This window comes from Cnephaeus nilssonii, assembly GCF_951640355.1.
Source record: "Cnephaeus nilssonii genome assembly, chromosome: 9".
NCBI lineage: Eukaryota > Metazoa > Chordata > Mammalia > Chiroptera > Vespertilionidae > Cnephaeus > Cnephaeus nilssonii.
In genome coordinates this window covers 77,488,084-77,508,488 of record NC_137080.1, presented here as the reverse complement: position 1 = coordinate 77,508,488, position 20,405 = coordinate 77,488,084, and the positions used below count along the sequence as shown (strand labels likewise).

At 39.8% G+C, this 20,405-nt stretch overlaps 1 protein-coding gene across 1 annotated transcript in view; it reads right to left on the bottom strand.

The window, feature by feature from the left end:
* PKHD1 (PKHD1 ciliary IPT domain containing fibrocystin/polyductin) overlaps positions 1-20,019 on the bottom strand; it is a gene marked incomplete at its 3' end in the record, with an annotated part of 394,211 nt that extends 374,192 nt beyond the window's left edge. The window contains exons 1-11 of the mRNA XM_079780770.1: positions 19,967-20,019; positions 18,377-18,454; positions 17,364-17,508; positions 14,502-14,610; positions 10,472-10,529; positions 6,687-6,765; positions 5,377-5,451; positions 4,002-4,066; positions 3,265-3,304; positions 2,305-2,375; positions 76-177 (exon numbers count right to left, since the gene is read on the bottom strand). Of these exons, the coding sequence (XP_079636896.1) occupies positions 76-177; positions 2,305-2,375; positions 3,265-3,304; positions 4,002-4,066; positions 5,377-5,451; positions 6,687-6,765; positions 10,472-10,529; positions 14,502-14,610; positions 17,364-17,508; positions 18,377-18,454; positions 19,967-20,018 (874 nt within the window). The 5' untranslated portion in view covers position 20,019. The remainder of the gene's footprint in view (positions 1-75; positions 178-2,304; positions 2,376-3,264; positions 3,305-4,001; positions 4,067-5,376; positions 5,452-6,686; positions 6,766-10,471; positions 10,530-14,501; positions 14,611-17,363; positions 17,509-18,376; positions 18,455-19,966) is intronic.
* Positions 20,020-20,405: the final 386 nt, after the last annotated feature.

Sequence of the window (20,405 nt, the reverse complement as noted above, 5' to 3'; positions counted from 1 at the left end):
CATGCCCTAAGAGACACATAATCTCCTACAGCATTTTAAACTGTGAACTATTTTCAGCCATTTCAACTTACTTACCTGCAATGGTAACCTGGGCAGGGATGTCAAAGAAGTCTCCTGTAATTGTGATGTCTGTTTTTCCCCCAAGGCTCCCAGTTTCTGGAAACACAGACAGTATTTCTGCAAGAGAAAAAGAAAAAGAAAAAGGTAATCTTCCAAATATAGACCAGGATGTGACCCAGATAATAATATAATAACAGAAACTATCAATAATTTGTCTTACCATAACTTTCTAAGACTAAGAAACAGTTGAAATCTTTTCTAGTAATAATCATTTTAAAATGCAGATAATAAAAAGGACTCTCACATAATAATATGTATGATGACATATATTATATAGGATCAATATTTGAAAGGAAAGGGAAATGTAGTCACTCAGGCTGTAAGCAAAAATACCTACATACCATGATGCTTTCTTAGGAAATCTGTCTCCCAACCTCAAAGACTACCAACCTCACCCTAACTGATTTGGCTCAGTGGATAGAGCATCGGCCTGCAGACTGAAGGGTTCTGGTTCGATTCTGGTCAAGGGCATGTACCTTGGTTGTGGACACATCCCCAGTAGGGAGTGTGCAGGAGGCAGCTGATCGATGTTTCTCTCTCATCGATGTTTCTAACTCTCTATCCCTCTCCCTTCCTCTCCGAAAAAAATCAATAAAATATATATATTTTTAAAAAGACCACTAACCTCATCACAGAACAGGAGGTTATACTTTATGGAGGAATCACCTTTGGATGCACCACGCAAGGCCTCAGTTTACCCATGAGTCTGAATTTGCTCTAAGCAAAGAAATGGATCACACTGTCTTCAGTACCCTTGCACTCCTCCCCTTACTACATGTCCCGAACCCAACCCCCCGCCCTGCCCCCGCACTTACCACCTCACACCCATTTTCATGCTGCCTATAGGAAGATGTCACATATCCCTAGGAGTTTCAGTTTCCCTGATCCTTTCCTCTTCTATGATCAAACTTGGACAGTTCTAAATTTTATTCCCTCAAGGGAAAAGGAGAGCCATGATCTATGATAAATTGAAAGTACCACTTCCAAATATGAATTTTATCAGGGCATCTCCTAGATAACACTTTGGTCTATGAGACAAAGCAGAGGAGATATATGGGGGCAAAGATGGATCTCCACACTCAAGTATCAAAATTCAACACTAATAATAACCCCCTTCTTTTCATCTACTATCTTATAATTCTTTTCAACATTCACAGAGCACATATGATGCAGCACAAGGAATATAAAGATGAATACAAAATAGTCCCCATCCTCGAGGAGATCAAAAAAATAAGGAAGGGCAAGTACACAAAAATATAATTATTATATCTTAGACTAGGGAAATTAGAGAGAGAATAGGAAAGTGCCCAGGTGCATTTACAAGTTGCTGGAATACGAGAGGGGGGGGGGAGGAAGAGAGAGAAAGAGAGAGAGAGAGGAAAGAGAGGCAGACAAGGAGGAGGTCAGAGCTTGTACCATCCCCTGCAGAGTATGAGAAGCCTTTAGAGGAGGATGGTAAGCAGGGGAGAGGCATCAGATGTGTGCATGGTGGTGGCTATGTAGAGCATGGATCAGCAGGGACAAATGGCAGGTCAGGGCCCCTTAGAAACTATTGCAGCATGCCAAGCAAGAAATTATGAAATCCTGAATTAAGGCAATGGTTGTAGAGACAGAGTGGATACGTCATATTTAAGAAATATATATGGCAGATAAAATTGGTGAATGAATTGATATGGAGATTAGGGGAGAGGATCCCAAACTCATCTGCTTCATTAACAATTTATGGAATTAGAAGGACAAACTCCATCCTGTCTACTTTATAGATGTCTGTTTGGGATTCAGAAAGGCTAAATGACTTAACCAAACTGAACTAGTAAATTAATGCCAGCGCTAGAGGAGTTCAGCCTTGGGCTCTTTGCATAACAGCCCACTCTGCTATGAAGAAGTTCTGGCCTGAGAGTCCACATCCCAAGAAGATATTGGTGCTAGAAATATGAAATAGTTGTGTGATCAGAGATACCTGCCAGCCTATCTGACAGTCAAGGTTCAATATTGATGGGCAGACTCACAAAGAAGCTTCGGGTGGGTGGCAAGGAGAGTATCCTTCCCATAGAATATTAATTACATGCATAAGATTTAGAATTAGACCTGCACTTTCTAGCACTAAGAACTTTAGAAGGAGGGCCCAAGGTTCAGTGAGGTGTGAGGGAAGGAGTGAGGAGTATAGGGTGAAGGGACTAGTACCTGAGTATGTCTGGTACAGGAAAAGGTCCTGTTTAGCACTGATCAGCCATGCATTCTTATGGACCATTGACCTTTAAAAAAGACAAAATCGTGTTTTGGATGAATACAGCATCTGAGATGGCTTTTTTGTTTTGGTTTTGGTTTTTTTGGCTGCCTAAAAGGAAGATTGTGAACTAACCTCCAATAATCTTTAGAACTGTTTAAATATCAGCTCCTTTTGATGACTAGAGAATGATACCAATGGGGCAAAGTATTCTGATCTAGAAAGTTGACCGTATGAGAATAATAATACCAATTTCACAGAGTATCGAGAGCATGAAATGAAATTATGAATGTGAAAGGTTTTGATATGGAGCTGGCCTATAGCAGATACTCAATGGATATTAGTTTTATTCCTTCCTAACTTAGAGAGAGAGAGACAGAGACAGAGAGAGACACAGAATACCCATACTTTGGACTGTGTAGCTGAGGGTAACATGTCACCGTTATCCCAATGAAATCATTATTATTTAGACAATGCATTTTTAAGGAAAATACCTGCCAAATTATACAGTGACAGAACATGAGATAAGTCACGCAGAAAGAAATTTAAAATTCTAATTTATCTCTCCATACCTCTATGAAATTTGTACCCTTCCCATCATAAAATTTCTGGAATGGCATAATGTATTTAATAAAATTATGTACTATCTTAAATTTACAGTGCTGTGAGAATTACTCATGAGGTAATTCCCAAAATTCTGATCATCATCACATTAAAATATTTACATTATTTCAAGATGAGTGCACAGGAATAAATTTTATCTACCCAAATAAAAGAGATCAAGTAGATACACATGGTTTTATCGTTCTATTCTGTTCATGTATGTTTGCAATTTTTTTATACAAGGTTAAAGAAAGGAAGCAAGATAAGAGAGAGATAATACATGAAGATAAATTTGGTTCCTCCCAGTTACTTACTTTCCTTTGTTAAATACTGAGAAACTAACATTCTGGGAACCTGTAACAAACAAACAGAAACAGACATTAATACAGGAATCTGCATGAATCACCTGGGCCAGGCCATTGCTACCATTACCCCAAGGACTCCAGATATCATCAAGCCATGACCCAAACCTGTAATTTCCTCAATGGTGCACAAAATAAACACCTCGCATCTCTGCTCCATCAGCAATGTTAACATCCACCAATAAAAGGAGAAATGTATTAGAGGATGGCAGGTGTAAAGTCAGACCAACTGAGAAATCCTACTCCACTGATTACTAGCTTCAATTTTATCACCTTTAAAGTGAAAATAATCCCACCAATCTCACAGGTTTATTGTGAGGATAATATTAGTTTATATTAAAACTGCTTTACACAGGGTTTTTGTTTTATTTTTATTGTTTTCAGAGAGGAAGGGAGAGGGAGAGAGTGATAGAAACATCAACGATGACAGAAAATCGTTGATTGACTGCCCCCTACTAGGAATAGAGTTGGCAACTGGGCATGTGTCCTGACCGGGAATCGAATCGTGACCTCCTGGTCCATAGGTCGATGAGCTACACCAGCCGGGCATATATAGGGTTTGTAGGGAGTTCTCAACAATGGGTAGTTACTATTATCATCCTCATGAGAACCAATGCTTGAAATAGTTTTTTTCCACATATAGGGAAAGAAATGAATAAGACTTTAAAGCTGATACTTCGCAAACATACCAATATAGTTGCCTTCCACACGGCACTGCAGAGTGCCAAGACCATGGTCTTCCTGAAGGGGGTAGCTAGGGAAAGAACCAAACACTTCAGGTGACAATTCCCAGACAACTCAGTTCAGAAGTTCTAACTCTTTAGTCATAAAAGTAAAGCAATAATAATAATAATAATAATAATAATAATAATAATAGCAAATTAGCCAGAGAAACTTGGTAGATACTAAAAGCATAATGAGGTCATTGGGACAGATGCTTAGGGCACTACTAACTAGGGTTGCCACCAGTCAAAAACACAGTGTGAGAGACATTTTACTTACTCCTACCCTCCATTCAGTCCTGTCTTTCCAAAATCTGTTTTATGACAAGGATAGCAAAATTCTTATTTTAAAAAAATCTATTAGCAGGAGTGAACTCAAAAAAGGACAATCCTGGGCAGACAAACTTAAGACACCAGGAAGAAACTACATTATAGAAATTGGCTCTACTAAATGCTAGTCCTAAAAAACTAAGCCATAGAGTATAATTCTTGTGATGACCTCAAAGGGAGGTTAATCCACTTAGTCTAGACCAGTGATGGCGAACCTATGACACGCGTGTCAGCACTGACACGCGTAGCCATTTGTGATGACACGCGGCCGCTGAGGCAGCCGCATGCCGAGGATGAAACATTTGCTGCTCCTGAGGATGAAACATTTGCGAAATAATGTTTTTTCCTCAAAGTGACACACTACCCGAGTTATGCTCAGTTTTTTGGTGAAGTTTGACACACCAAGCTCAAAAGGTTGCCCATCACTGGTCTAGACTCTAGAGTAAAGTGAAAATCCAGCAAAAACGTTGGTTATCTGGACTACAAGTATGTAGACACACATTTTAAAAATTGTCATTGAAATAAATAAATATATATATTAGTTGCTTGTTTCTTTAGCTAGTCATCATAGTATAGTGGTGAAGAGCATGAACTCTGGAGACTGGTTAGTCAGCCAGAGTTCAAATCCTACCTTTGCCACTTGCTCTTTGTAAGACATTGGGCAAGTTACTTAACCTCTCTGTGCCTCAGTTTCCTTAGCTATAAAGTGAGACTAATAGCTATATGTACTCACAAGGATACTGAGTGGCTTAAACGTAAAGCATTGGAGCAGGGCGTGGCCTACAGTAAGCACTTAGGAAGAAGTAGCTATTGTTTTCAAGAAACGTTTCAGAATTACTTCAATTTGCATTTTGAATTAATTACTGTGCCTTTTTCAGAGTCTAAAGACAAAGCATTCAACAATTATGGTAATTTGTATTTAAAAATAGCTGTTTGTGTGTGTGTACGCTGCCCGTGTTCTACCCAGGTGGAAGAACCTAAAAGCATATATACTAGCAAGAAAAACACTCACAGGCTTCCAGTCTGCCTATTTACAAGAGAGCAAGGAGTGACCCAGTAGTTTCCTTGAGCTTCCAAGATCAATGGGCTGGATTAAAAAAAAAGGGGGCGGGGGGAGAGAAAAGAGACAATATAGTATGCAATGCTTCCAGCAAACATTCCAGGCAAAACTCAGACAAAACATTGTTATGAACATTCTCCTCTGGATTTATGGCATATTACTGCAGGTGGGTGAAGTCTGTCCCCTGAGGACATATTGAACCAAATTCTCAGCCTGAAGGTAGGGGTGCACAACACTGTTTCATGGTTCATCCTCTCACACTGCAGAGGGAGCTTTTCTTCTCTCCCGAAAGATCTTCATCATCCCCACATTGGCTATAGTGGGTCTACACAAAGCTATAGAGGAGTTTATGCCTTTGTTCCCCCTTTCAAAGATTGTTTCCCAGACCAAGGCTAAAAATGGAACCAAGTAGTGAATAAGGTATATTGCCAATGGTGGGCTTTGGGCTTCTATCTTCCACAGGAAAAATAATTTTCTTTCAAGACAAGTTGACCATAATAGAATGCCAGAAATGTAGATCTTGAGTCCTGTTCTCTTCAACTAGGGAAGAATCAAAGAGAGGAGGCGGAACAGAGGAGGATGGCCCACCCTGTCCAGGGGTGAAGGAAAAATTAGACACAGTATACAGAATCTACTCAGCAGAGCATATAGTAAGATTATGTGCCTTCTACTTCGTAAATTCCCACTGTAATTGCTTCATAGGTTAAATAACCACCTTCAACACTCCCCTCTATCCGGTATAGATTATTTAGTAGTATCACATTCCATTTTTTTAAAACTTCCAATAGAAAAAGTCATGTTGACATCCTAATCACTCCCAGAAAACATTAAAGACTCAATGGCTTGCAGCACCTTCTTTCATATTTCCTCTGATCAAACTAATAGATAGCAACCAAGCAAGGAAGTTAATGGTCTTTTGGATTCACACATCATTTTATAAAGAATTTAGTTCATCCTGAGGAACAAAAAGGAGAAGGGGAAGAGTGGAAAAATAAAATCCACAGATGCAATTACAGTATAATTCACACTGAGCCCAGAGTGACTAGTTGTCAGTAAATAAATGGACAAACTTAATCGACCAGTCGCAATTACGTTAGCAAAGTTTGCTGAAGCCCAGCTCACCAGGGAACATAAACTGCAAAGAGGGAAAATAGTAATTCTGTGCCAACTGCTTACAATTTATTGCTATCAGGGACGCCTGCCCCAGGAAGCAATACAGCATATTTGTAACTAGTCGTACGTCAAAACAAACACACGCTTACCTATCAATGTACTCAGCATTAAAATCAAAGGTTTCCAATCGTCCAGTGATAATCCAGCCATGCACATGTATTAGTTGTCCTGTTTAGTAGAGAAGATTTTTAAAAATTGAATATACTTAGCTCAAACTCTAAATGAATAACATAAACTGTATTTCTTTTTATACATCTACTCAATATGGCCAAGTTGGTCATGATTCAGAATATTTACTTCTTTATAAACTGTACAACAGGAAAGGATCATGATCCTTTGATTGCTATTACTGATTAGAAAGGCTAAAATAACCACGGATTGCAATTATAGTTTAATGGTCTATGTATATTGCATAGAAGGAATAGTGGGCCTTCCTCACAGTCCCATTGAAGCATAGTGGTCCCTCCTTTGGAAAAACTGCTGTTTGAACTACTCTGTTATTCTGAGACAGTCTCTTATTCTGTAGGTCAACTCTGTTATTTTTAGACTGTAAAATAACTTTGTTTTTTGCTTGAATAGAAAATATAAACTTAACTGTCTGACCTTGCCAGCTAGCCATCTAAAGGGGCTGATACACTATATTAATTCACATATTCTGCCAAGTGTTTGTTCATCCAAGGTTACAGGTGTTTGATTAGATATAATATGTACTCAAAGTTACAAGTTGTCTGTATAGATATTACAGGTGTTTGATTAGATATAATATGTATTCAAGGTTACAAGCTGTCTTACACAAAGAACTAGAAGGATATAAAAAGGAAATACTCCCTCCTGTGTTTGTTCAGAATTTGACAGAGGTAATCTTTTCTGAACCTGTGCACAATAAAGATGACTCCTAACTAATTGGCTCATTAGGTGTCTTGTCCAGCTCGCTGATTTGTGATACAACACCATGAAGCATGAAGCTTTCAAGAGGAGCAGCCGGTTTCTGTACCCAGCTCCTTTCCACTTGCTTGCCTGTGTGCAGGCCATCCACCTAATGTGGGACTGAAGAACAGCATGCCTTTGGCTGCTCCAAGCTTCGTGAGACTTTCCTCTTGCTAATATGAACTCCTGTGATATGAGGAGGCTCCTATCACCTGGATGGGTACTCAAGGATACTAAACTTTTTTTCCATATCTCAGAGTGCAAAAGATAAACATCATGTTTGACCCAAATGGACAGGAACTAAAAAGAAAGGGCATGAGATAGCAGCAGAATTATGGGCAATCGCATGTCTTCTTCATTTCATTAATGTGCTCATGTTCAAAGGTAGGGTTAATTTGGGGATCCACAAATAGCTGGTGTGTGCCTTGCCCGCTGAAACATGGGTGACTTCTGCTGGGTTTCTTCTATGTGACTTGTAGGGCTTCCCATTGGATATTAAGTTTTTTCTTAATACCCCCATCTGTTGAGTTCATAAGATGAATGAAGTTGCAGGCATCAGCGGTTTCCTTTCAGCAAGGCACACTTCAGTACGACCCCTAGCCCTCTGCTTATAGGAGTAGGGGAAGAAATCTAAAGTAGCCCCTTCTCAGAAAGAGCTTGGGGGCCCTACATGAGCTGATCACCTCCATAGTTGAAAAACAGCTAAACTCAGTACTGTGGAACTGCATGAGGCAACTTTTAAGCAAATACATCACAGCGAGGTTATGATGTTCAATAAAGATCACCCCAACCTGGAAGAATGTGCCTTTCAAAGAATTACAGAATTTAACCATCTATGCTGTCATCTTTCATCATCACCTACAATGTTTAGACATGAGAGACGTGTTGGTTTAGGAGGTAAAACTTCTAAAATAGAAAAGAGAAGGGCACCTATGGGGTTCATGAGGTCACTGAATTCAGAGGACTTTGAGTCTTTTCATAGCCACAGGTATGGCCGTGAAAGAACATTACCAAGAAATTGTCACTTTCACAGTAGATGACTATATTAAAACAATGAGAACCTTCCAGGAAGTATTACCACCACTTCACAGGTGAATGTGTAGAAAGAGAGAAAACCTAATGACTTAGGCAAAGGTCAGAAAATTGGCAAAAGCCTATTGTCTGAAGGTCTCTGCTACTGCCAACAATTAGCAAAATAATTCTCCTTCATTTTAGTAGGGCTCAGTTATCGATGTCCTGACTTTGGTGGACATGATTTCTAGCTTTGATGAGCATAATTTTAGAAACTACTAACAGGTTGTAGAAGTTAAGAATTCTTGTGAGTTTCTGTTTTGTTTCTAATCAGAGAGAGAAAGACCAACCGAATCTGACAAATGGCTAAGCCAGATTGTGAGGCTGGAGGATTCTGCGTCACAGTGAACAACTGTTAACCACACATAGAAATTCAACTGCTCATAAAACATTGTCTCTCCTGAACCCACCACCTCCCCCATCTCCCTGGCTGCTACTCTGGGCAGCCTTCCCAAATGAAATGAGAGTAATCGTGTGAAAAGTGATTTCAAAGATGCGGCTGGGTGGATCCTGCCCAGAGGGACCACTCCAAGCAGGTCAGTCACCAATTGTTCCCCCAGAAGGTGGAGGAGACAGTGTGTGGAAGTCAAACTCAGTGGGAGAAATGGGCTTGACAGATCTGGGTACCAGCTGACATCCCATTTCACACTGCTAAGGGCTGGCTCCTTCCTCATGCCTCACCCTAACAAGGCTCCTTCTGCCATCTAAACAGGACTTTCCAAACTCAGAGCATCAGGAATCCAAATGTCTGCATGTGATTTTCATAGACCACATCTCTTTTTAATAAAACATTATCATGTGCTGATTATTCAGACAAATGGAAATAAACAGATCTGTGAATAAACTGCATTAATAAGGTAAAGCTGAAACTGTGTCTATATATATATACACACACAGATGTACAAACTCAGATGCTCATTTTGACATTCTTGAGCATTCAAGCCATTCAAAACAACCAGTTAGTTTATGCATTTAGACACAACCACATATAAAAAACTGGCAACTTGTATTCCCATCTGGAAACCCTGAACAAGTTAAAAAAAAACTAAAATACATGTAAGAATTTGCCAAGAATCAAACAGCAAATTATATATAATCCTAGCTATGTTTACAACTTCGGTTGAAAGCAGGTTTAGCAGTTCCTGAATCTCTTGGTTGCAATCGCTTCTTTAATGTTAATCCCCCAGCTTTCTCGCCTTCTCTCCTAGCCTCTTGGCCTTTGCATATCTGTGAGCTAACTCATGCACAAACCCCCAGGATAAGGATCAGGGTTAATGATCTTCATGTGGTATCCAACACTGCACAACACAGGACAAAATGTTGGGCATATGGGCCCACTCTGGTTTCTGACTATCTAGGTTCCAATCTCAGCTGTATACTTATTAGTAGGATGACTTTAGGCAAGTGACTTAACCTCTTGGTATCTATTTCCTCATTTGAAAAATGGAAATAACAGTTCCTACATCATCAGGTTCTTGTGAGGAGATAATATGTAATATATGCCAAAAGCTTGAACAGAACCCGGTTCACAGTAAGTTTCAATAAAGCTTTGCTATTATGTGGCTAGTTATAAAGTCACAGCAATGAAGATTTCTATTTCCTCCATTCTCTGGCAGCACCTGGTTTGATTTTGCTGCCTCTCTCTTCATGTTTGGATTCCTTTCGTTACCAGTGAACTAATAGAGCAAAAGTGCCCAGAGGTGAAAACAAACCAAGTTAAAAATAAACCAGAGACTGACACTTATTTTCAAAACAGCATCACAGAAGAAGCTGGAATTTCCCATTTAGGGAGACCACCCACCTGGGTAGAGGAATTTGCAACAGGCCTTGGCAAAGGGATTCATAAGTATTCCTCTTTTAATAGGAGATGTCTTACCTGGAACTCCGCTTGGTGGATTCACTTGGTAAACAATGGGTGTCTGTGTCCTGGAAAGCTGTTCAGAAAATGTTATCACAAGTGAGGATTTCATTAGAATCTCACCACAAACACAGGAAGGACAAGTCATTCCTCACAGAGCATCCAGCTAAGGTAGTAAATGGTATATTTCCTCAAACCACCTTAAATCTAGCTCTTTTTATCTTTGTAATATTTCTGTAAAGCAGGAGTGGCAGATATCATTACAGCTCTTCCATGGATGATGCCGGGAACCAATTCCAGCATGGAATAATTACAAGAGTTTCATCAAAAGGTTGGTGAAGCTTGGGAGGCTCAACAAGGGCTGAGCCACATATGTAAGTTTACCTGTTGGAAGGGCTACTTCCCCAAACCTGAATAGGATTGTCTGCTGCCAGACAGCTCAGGGCATCTTAAATCTGCATGTTATTGCCTCCTGTTGGCCAAACACCTGAACAGCTGTAGGCTATTCCCCAATCTGACAATGCTTCTGTAAACCCTACCCTTTGAAGTGTATTATCTCTACCTTGCCTTAGGACAAATTGTGTTAATAAATAACACGAGGTCCTTAGACAAGGGGTAGTCTTTCAGTTCCTTTAGCTGAAGCTCCTCTGACCCCCAATGCCTTTCAAAATCATCTTCCATCCTTGGACTCTTTAATCATCTATGCGCAGCTCCTTTCTCCAGATTGCTGAACCCTTTGTAATGCTGAGACAAGAACCCCAGCAGATGAGGTAAAGGAATTCAATACAAGTCATATAAGAGCGCACCCTTGTACCATGCTGCCCAAACTTTGGCAAGCATGTTTCTACCTGCCAGACTCAGGAGCACGTTCTACCAGAAGGAAAGGTAGGGAGACCACACTTTAAAATACCAACCTTTTAATTCCATTATTACAATTTGGTATCTTGGAGTCTTGAAAGGTTTTTTGTGTTTCTACACAATAATTTGTTTATTTAAATGGAAAGCATTGCAACTTAAACTATTATCAGCCAGCATTACAGTAGGGAATTAGCAAACTACGAAAAATTGGAAGTTGGAGATGCACACAAGCAAGGTAGTTATTGGGAAAATGGAAGGTGCCTGTTGGGAGGAAAATGATTCAAATGATTAAAGGAATGGGAAGCAACTACTCCTCAAGGAGAGAAAAGCACAGATGGAGAGGTGGGAGCCTGTGAAAGCTTCATATCTGGCAGTGCCTCCAAAGCACTTCATCTGCTTACCATAAACTTCACAAGTGAGGTTCAATGCCTGGCTCAGTCATTGTTGTATTCCTGTGCAGGCTGGTAGGTAGAAGACGTTCAAATTTTTGTGAGTGAATAGAGAGGCCCCATCTGAGATGATGAATATACTGGCAGAGAGAATGAGATAATTCCAGGAATTCTATCTTGCCTATAGGCGTCTGACTTAGTCCCAGATCAGTGTGCTTCAGAGTCAGGGCCAGTGTTAAGAAGTAAAGCATTAAGAATGGACTGACCAGGCCAAGGTGTGAGGATGAGCTAAGGACTCTTCCCAGAAAGAGACCAGTTCTCCCAAACTCATCTATGTGCCTAAACCACCACAATCACTCCCCACAATCTGCAGTGCTTCCATTTGCAAAACAAAGACAGCAAATTGTTTTGCTTGGAGTGCTTCCAGCACCCCAGGAGTCCACTTTCCCAAGGAGAATGTTACCAAAGAATAACTCCCTCGTTAATCAACAGCCCTAATCAGACATCAAGAATCAACAGACATTTCCACAAAGCTGATGAAGGCTTGGCAAGTGCAATTTTAGATATTGATCCACACAACTGTGCCGTTTGCCATCAAGACTAATTTTCTCCCTTTCTAAAGGAAAGGGTTAGAAAATAGTTCACAGAAAATATGTAGAGTCAGGGGTCAAAATAAGAATGCAGTGACCTCACCGGTTGGAAGCTGGTTCCATCTCACCAAAGACAAAGATTAATGTAATTCCACATACACCTGCCAAGCACATAATCCCCATCACTACCTCCCAACCTCTTCCTGCACCCAGGCCTTCATCTCCCACCGGTTTTCCCTTCATACCATTGTCACTTCCATTGGAAATTTATCATAGGAGCTTCATGAGGTAGACGAATGGTCATTGTTCCTCATGATGTTAGAAACCGAGGCAAATGGAACAACCAAGTCCAAATCAACTAAGGAAACATACCTTTTGATTTCAAACTTGAGATATTAAAATCTACCACTTGGACTGTAAGCCTCCCACCAGAAGTTGGCGGAGAAGGGTAACGGGTAGAGCAATTCCTCATCACCCCCTCTCAATTCCTCAGACATGGTGGAGCAGGCTCAGAGTTCAACCTCCAAAAAGGCTTCACCTGTGATTCTCTCTGAGCTGACACAACATAAAATGGTACATTTCTAAGAGAAACAAGCCCCTGGTCACCCACCAAGCTAGAGACATGACAAAGTGAAAAATTAATGAGCTTCCAAATCCAGCTTACCACATGCTGATCCTTGAGACTACTAAATCAGATCATCAGCGAAGTGGGGGGCAGGGGAGGGGGAGGAAAAGCAGGGGATTAGAATGAAAAAGCCACAGCCACCAGCTGCTTGATAAACCTGTGAGTTGTTGAACTTGTCAGTGCCTGCAGCAGGCTCTTTGGAGTGGACCAGCGAGATAGAATTAATTTTTAATACTCACGGTTCCCCCAGTCCCAACCCCAAAACAAAAAGACCCCCGTGTTTTATTGAGCTCTCATTAACTACATCCCCCGGTGATTTTCCATCAACACGCCAAGCTGGTTGGACCACTGAAGGGCTTGTTTTCTTCAATGTGCAATTTTAGGCACTGTTTCTCTTCTTTCCCCTTTTGCTTGTTTCCAAGCTTTAATAAGTAGGAAAACTATCTGGGGTGAAAGGTCATCAAAACCCAAGCAGCATGGTGACTGAGGAGCATGCTCTGCCATCTCTTTTCTGTTAAGAGTCACCAAGACTAGAGGTGGTGGTGCAGGTCTTAATAAGAGGGAATGATTTTTTCCTTTCTGTGCCTATGTGCAGAAGCAAAATTCTGGAAAAGAAGATTCTCTTGGAGTAAGAAACAAGTTGGTAAATGTGAATTGACAGCAAATTCCAAAATTGAAAAATGAATTGCCTATATCAAATGTGGATTATATTAGAGGAGAATTTAGAGGATGAAGTCTTCCTCTAAAGGAGCACTGAGTAATAACTGAATTGTACTTTCATAAACAGAGGCTCCCAATGAGGAGGACATGTCAAAGGAACACTGCCAAACCTCTGCCTTTTATGAGAAGTCTGGGACCTATACTTTCAGAGTCTATTTTGGTGTAAAACTAATCTGAAATGGACAGTACACTGAACCAAACAGAACATGAAGCCCCAGTGTGCATATTGAGTCTCTAAAAGAAGTCAAGCATTAGCTTATAAACTCTTCCTCCTGGCCCCCCTCTCTCTCTCCCTCTCTCCCTCCCTCCCTCTTTGTTTCCTTTTAGCTCTGAGCTTGAAGGAGAAACTTTCCCTCTAGGCTTACAAAGAGTATAGAAATCAACCATGAAGTAGAGAGGAAGGTAGAATTTGGGTTCCTGAGTCCCTTTACCATGCTGAGACCAAAAGTGCTGACAGCTGTACAATGGAATGCTGATACACACTGGTGATCTCTGTGGCTCCTCTGAGCTCCAGTTTAAGCGAGGATCAGAGTCAGATGCAGGTTCAAATCCTAATTCTGCCATTAAATTTTTTATGACATGGGCAAATTATTTAATCTCCCTAAGCCTCAGGTTGCCCATCTATAAAACCAGGATAATAAATAGCTACCCCATAAAATTGTTGTGATCATTAAATTAACCTGCATAAAGATATACATAACTGAATACTTACCTTTCATTAGTATAGTCTCAGAAACCTCATAACCATCATCCACCTTTCCTCTTACCCTGGCAAAGCAGACTCCCAGCCTCATTTATAACTTGCTTGTCAAAAGCACAAGCACACCCTCAGACCAGGCACACTTTTCTCCATCCTTAGAACCCACCTTGAAAGAACAGCTGTCTGGTAGTCCTGCAGTTGGGCTGCCTACCACGTGTCCCCCAGAGTGCACTTCCAGGTGGTACATGCCCTCAGGTACTTGGGACAGCAGAGACCTGAGGACAGACAGTGGAGATCCTTGTGAATCAAACACTGTGAATGTCAAAGCTAGCAGCCCCACCTGACCACTTCAAATCTCCTCCCTGCTCCTGTGCAGCAGAGCTAACTAAGGATTCCTGTATTCTATTTTTGACCTATACCCACTCACCCACTAGACTCTAAAGGTTGAATCCTTCCACAAAAGAAGTTATGATTTTTAAATTAAAAGTAACTTAAATTTTAAAAAAAGTTCTGAAAAGGGACATTGCTAGTTTCCATTTTTTTAATAAATGACAGTTCCAATTAGATGAAGAGATTTATGTGTGTGAACACAGCAGGTTAAGGACAAAGTGGGACTTCAATCCTAGGCTCTTTATGACAAAAGGCATTGATTTTACTTTCTGCCAAAAAAATTATCTATAATAATAAAAGGGTAATATGCTAATTAGACCAGATATCCTTTCAGACAACCTTCTGGACAAAGCCAGGGCACGAGGGAAGCCTGGATCCCGGGTGCCAGAGGGAAGCCGGCGCTGGCAGCTGGGGGAAAGGAAGGCCTACTCTTGCACAAATTTCGGGCATCGGGCCTCTAGTTCACTTCATAATCATAAGCAGCCCATAAACACTTCACATCTCCATCAAGAGAATCCCAGCCCAGCTGGCATGGCTCAGTGGTTGCATAATGACCTATGAATCAGGAGGTCACAGTTCGATTCCCAGTCAGAGAGCACATGCCCGGGTTGCGAGCTTTATCCCCAGTGTGGGGTGTGCAGGAGGCAGCCGATCAATGATTCTCTCTCATCACTGATTTTTCTATCTCTCTCTCCCTCTCCTTCCTCTCTGAAATCAATAAAAATCTTTAAAATAAAAAAAAGAGAGAGAGAATCCCAGACCTTCTCTCCTCTTTTCATGAATATCATAGCAATTTCTCTGCCTCTTTGAGGCTGCCACTTCTGTTGATTTGTATAAGGGGAAATATGATGAATAAGAAGCTAGATTTATGAAGTGCCTCCCTTGCAAACCTTCTCATCAGAAATCTTTTAGTATGACCTTAAATATTTAAATCTGCACTGTCCAATCAATGTGTTGGCCAGTAGGCACAAGTGTTTATTGAGCACTTAAAATGTGGCTAATCCCAAATAAGATGTGCTCTATGTAAATTACACATTGGATTTTGAAGATTTAATATGCAAAAAGAGAAAATACAGTATCTCATTAATAATTTATATATTGAATACATATGAAATGACAATATTTTGGATATGTTGAGTTATTGAAATTAGTTTTACTTGTTTCTTTTGACTTTTTTATGTGGCCACTAGAAAGTTTTAAATTATATTTGTGTCTTATGTTTCATTTTGATTAGGCAGTTATTTAGATGTTATAATGCCTGTTTTGTGAAAGCAGATAAGTCTTTTCATGATAATGAGTGTGACAGTATTTCATTGATCATACAATATGTTTTTTACACTTGAATGTTAATTGAACTTGATAGTCATCTTCCAATGAATGAGTACATTAAAAAAACTAGCACTTCTTTTTCTCTAAAAAGATAGTATAAAATGAATGGTACATTATTTGTATATTAGGACTGCCGAGATTAAACAAGTGAATCTTCTGAGCTTTGACTTATTTCATAGCAAGTTCTTGCAGGAATATACATGTTCAAATATACTAACATCATAAAACCTATGGGAAATATAAAGCCCAGTGTTAAAACCAATAGTAGTTCTATAAGAAATTTCAGTTCAACAGACATCTATTGAGCATTTTCAACTTGTAAGGTACTGTGCTAAGCACCATAAGTATCCCAAAGTGGGGTTAAACACATCCCCTGTCCTCAAAGAAGTTGATTCTATAAGGATGGATCTGACAAGTGGGCAACTGACATTAGTATCAGAGAAACACAGGGCTGAGGAAACGGCCACTAGGGCGACACATGCTATGCTTTTGTGTAAATTATAAAAATATTCCCCTTCACAAAAGGAATTACACACACACACATATCTTGTGGATGAATTACTAAAAGATGTTCCTTTCTCAAAGCTGTTGCAACCACAGCCTGGATTTCAGCCCTTATTGTCCCCTTTTCAATGAAAGGAAAGATTACACTCAATTGGATGTTCAGGGAAGAGGCGGCATTTGGAGTATGGTTGATTAGGATTTCAATAAGGAGAGATGGAAGAGGAGGAAGGAAATGACCATATTTTTTTCTCTCTACCAATGACCCACTTTTATGAAGCATCTCTAAGAAATGAGAAGAGAAAGAATGAACTAGTGTAAACTTCATAGGTCAACACAAACTTAAGTAGAACAATAGATTACCTGGAATGCTATACAAATCATATCAAACTCAGCAAACACACTAAGAGGATTAAAGCAACTTTCCTTTCCAGCTGGTTTTGGGTTTATGCACAGTCGTTACAATTATGCCTATTGCAAAAGACGAATTCTTTAGATGGCAAAATGGAACCACTTATTGAAATCTTACTAGTAATAGCTATAGAGCTTCTTGCAAAAAAATTTTTTTACATAGCTGGAAACCCAATCTAGCCCCTTCTTATAAATATCTCAAAAATTCTCCACCATATTCTCACCCTCCTTTAAGCCCTGATAGGGACCTTTTAAGAAGCGTATTTACATAGAACATTTTAAAAGACTATAGCAAATAATTGCAGCCACAGCAGGAGTGGCTCTAATTTGCCACCAAAATACTACTGAAATAAGCAAAGCACTTGTCCTGACTGATCTTATTTCGGGGCAGTTATACCTCGTCTTGCACATCACCACCGGCAAATCCAAGAAGACAGGGGAGACATCACAGGGGATGCTGGGCAGTGCAGGCACAGCCACATTCACCAGGTGTATTTCCAGCTGAGAGCCATTGGTGGGATAAAGGAGACTGGACTCCAAATCTAAGCATAAGGAAAAGAGCAATCTCAGGCTGAGCAGAGTCCTAACCCACACAGGAGAATATAAAAACATGGCCACATGGGGGCAATGTGAGACACTGAGTTTGCCTAAGGGTTAAATCAATGCTCCTCATTCCAAAGGCATTTATGACTGCTATATAAATGAGTGTTCATTTATAAATTTATGTAAAAAGTTTTATCTCTTCAAGTCGATCCACCTAAACCAGGAAAGAATATTTCAACCCTCAAAAAACTCTCTACTGTGGAAGGGATGGATACACTAAGCCATGGTTAGAAGCTCCCATGTATTGAATGATCTAAAAGGAAGATAACCAAGATTCTAAGGGGACACATTGCCAAGTACTATGTCAAGTGCTTCCATACCTCACTGAGGGTCCCTAGAGTCCCATCCCACAGGTGGGATAAGAAAGTGGACACGGGCTGGTATGGTTCCGTAGTTGAGTGTCAACCTATGAACCAGGAGATCACGGTTCCATTCCCAGGCAAGGCACATGCTCAGGTTGTGGGCTCGATCCCCATTAGGGGGTGTGCAGGACACAACAGATTGATGATTCTCTCTCATCAATGATGTTTCTAACTCTTTCTCCCTCTCCTTCTCCCTTCCTCTCTGAAATCAATAAAAATATTAAATAAAAAAATAAAAGAAAGTGGACACAGCTTATAATGAGCTCTGCTTCTGTGACATTAACATGTGAGCATCTGGAAACGCAGAAGCTGGTCAGTTGGACTGTCTCCCTTCAGGCCCTCTTTTACACCTGTCCTTAGACAAGGGAAAAAACCACACTCATATTCTTTAGAATTCTTTAGGTTAATAATTAAGAAACTTGTATTTGGTAAGACACAAACCTACCATCAAAAATGACTGTGATCCACGTTCCCCCTGCAATGCTACCTTCTTCAGGTTCAATGTGGAAACTCAGGCAAGGCACTATAAATAAATGAGAAAAACACTGCTTTTAAAGGTCAGATTCAATCCACCAGGTTCCCCAGTGTTATGAAGCAAAATTGAACATTCATCAGAATCTCCAAAAGGATTGACAAAGCAGATTGCTGGACCCCACCCTAGAGTTTCTGATTCAGTATGTTTGGGATAGGGCCCAAAATTTTACATTGCTGACCGGGTGCTGTTGGTCTAGGGACACACCTTCAGAACTCCCATTTGAAGGAAAGTTCTGACTGATTCTCTCATCTTAGGCAACCAAAAACCCAATGTTCATCAGAACAATCCTGAATTTCTGCTTCCTCTGGAAAGAGTCTCAAGGTCACCTTTATACCTAATTCAACCCATAATAGCTCTTATCTCTCTTTCTCACTCTTTAATAAGGCAGGTGTATTTAATTATAAAGTCACCACTTGTATCTTGTATTTCCACTTCCCAGAAAGAGGAGAAATGTCTAGACGCTGTCCTAATTTGAATACTCCTGCTCAGTACACCACCCTCTGCTTTCCCCCTAGTTTTGAATACATGATCCGAATGACTCTCCAAGTAAAAATTCTCTAGATTTTTGCCTTGCCTATACAGAAAAGGACTGAAGCATGGATCACTGCTGGAATTTCCTTAAAATAAGAAAAGCACTATACACTTCACATGCTAGGCTAGATTGGGTTCTCCCAGCGAAACCTTTGGCTGAACATGACCTTATTAATCCCTCATCTTTGAAAATGCTCCTGCACATGCTTTGGCCAAGTAAAACCAATTCAAGGAAACCAATAAAAAGCAGTCAGCTACTTGGTGAGGTCACCAGGAAAAGTGTTATCTACAGAACACTTCAGTTTCTATGTCAGAAACATTAAATGATAATCCAGGCCGCCCTAACTCTGGCTAGCCTAGGGCTTCCATGTACAGGTTTACAGGTGGTACACTGTACAACCAAGGGTGACGGAATCATTCACATCTAAACAGTCATTCAACGCAGCTCCAGCAAGACCAGTCCATGCTTACACCTCCAAGGTAAATTAGATAGTTCTACCTAAAGAAAACCAAAAACAAATGCCATAAAATGACACAGAGGATAATCAGATTCACAGAGACAGAGACATAATTTGAAAAAAAGGAGATTTTAATACAAGTAGTCATTAATCACTAAGACAAGATAAGCTACTCCCTTTGGGAAGATAAAACAATAAAACCTAAAAAGAATTACATCATATGACCCAAAAAGCAATTATAAAAGGAAAGTTTTAAGTTATAATTAAAAGTTTTAGACTATAAAAGCAACCTCCACTGGTCATTAAAAATTGATGTATATATTCATAACTATTTAATATATAACCTCAATTACTATGCAAAAAAAATTATTATAAAGCAGAGAAAATTTAAACCCAGAGCAGATACTTCAACATTCCTCCCACCCAATAATATTTAAGTATCCTTAAACTAGTTCTGAAGGTAACCTGTCATGTTCTATCTATTAATTCCTTCAAAACACATCCTACTTACCTGCCAAAAGTAGCATTTCAATACTTCTCAGAGAGATCAGCCAAGCAATCATCTCATCCCCTTAAGTCAATCCTCTCAAAGTTGCTCAGACACAGAAAAGCATTTTCAGTTTTGATTGGAGCAGCATAGCTCTTGCGTTCTATAAAAAAATAAAATAAAAAATTACTTTTTTTTTTTGCTTAAAAACTGTTACTGTGCTATGTTAAATGTTGGGAAATTAAAGAAGTAATACCAATATAACCACAAAATACTCAAAGGGAGTATTTTGAAACTGGTGGAAAAGGCAATCTATGAACTTTATATAAAATCAGTATTTCACCCATCCCCTTATCCCACCAACTTATTGTATGCATGTCTGAGTTGGATAAATAATAACATCTCTGATTAACTCATTATTATACAAAAGCTTAATTTTGAAAAATAAATAAATTCTAGATAT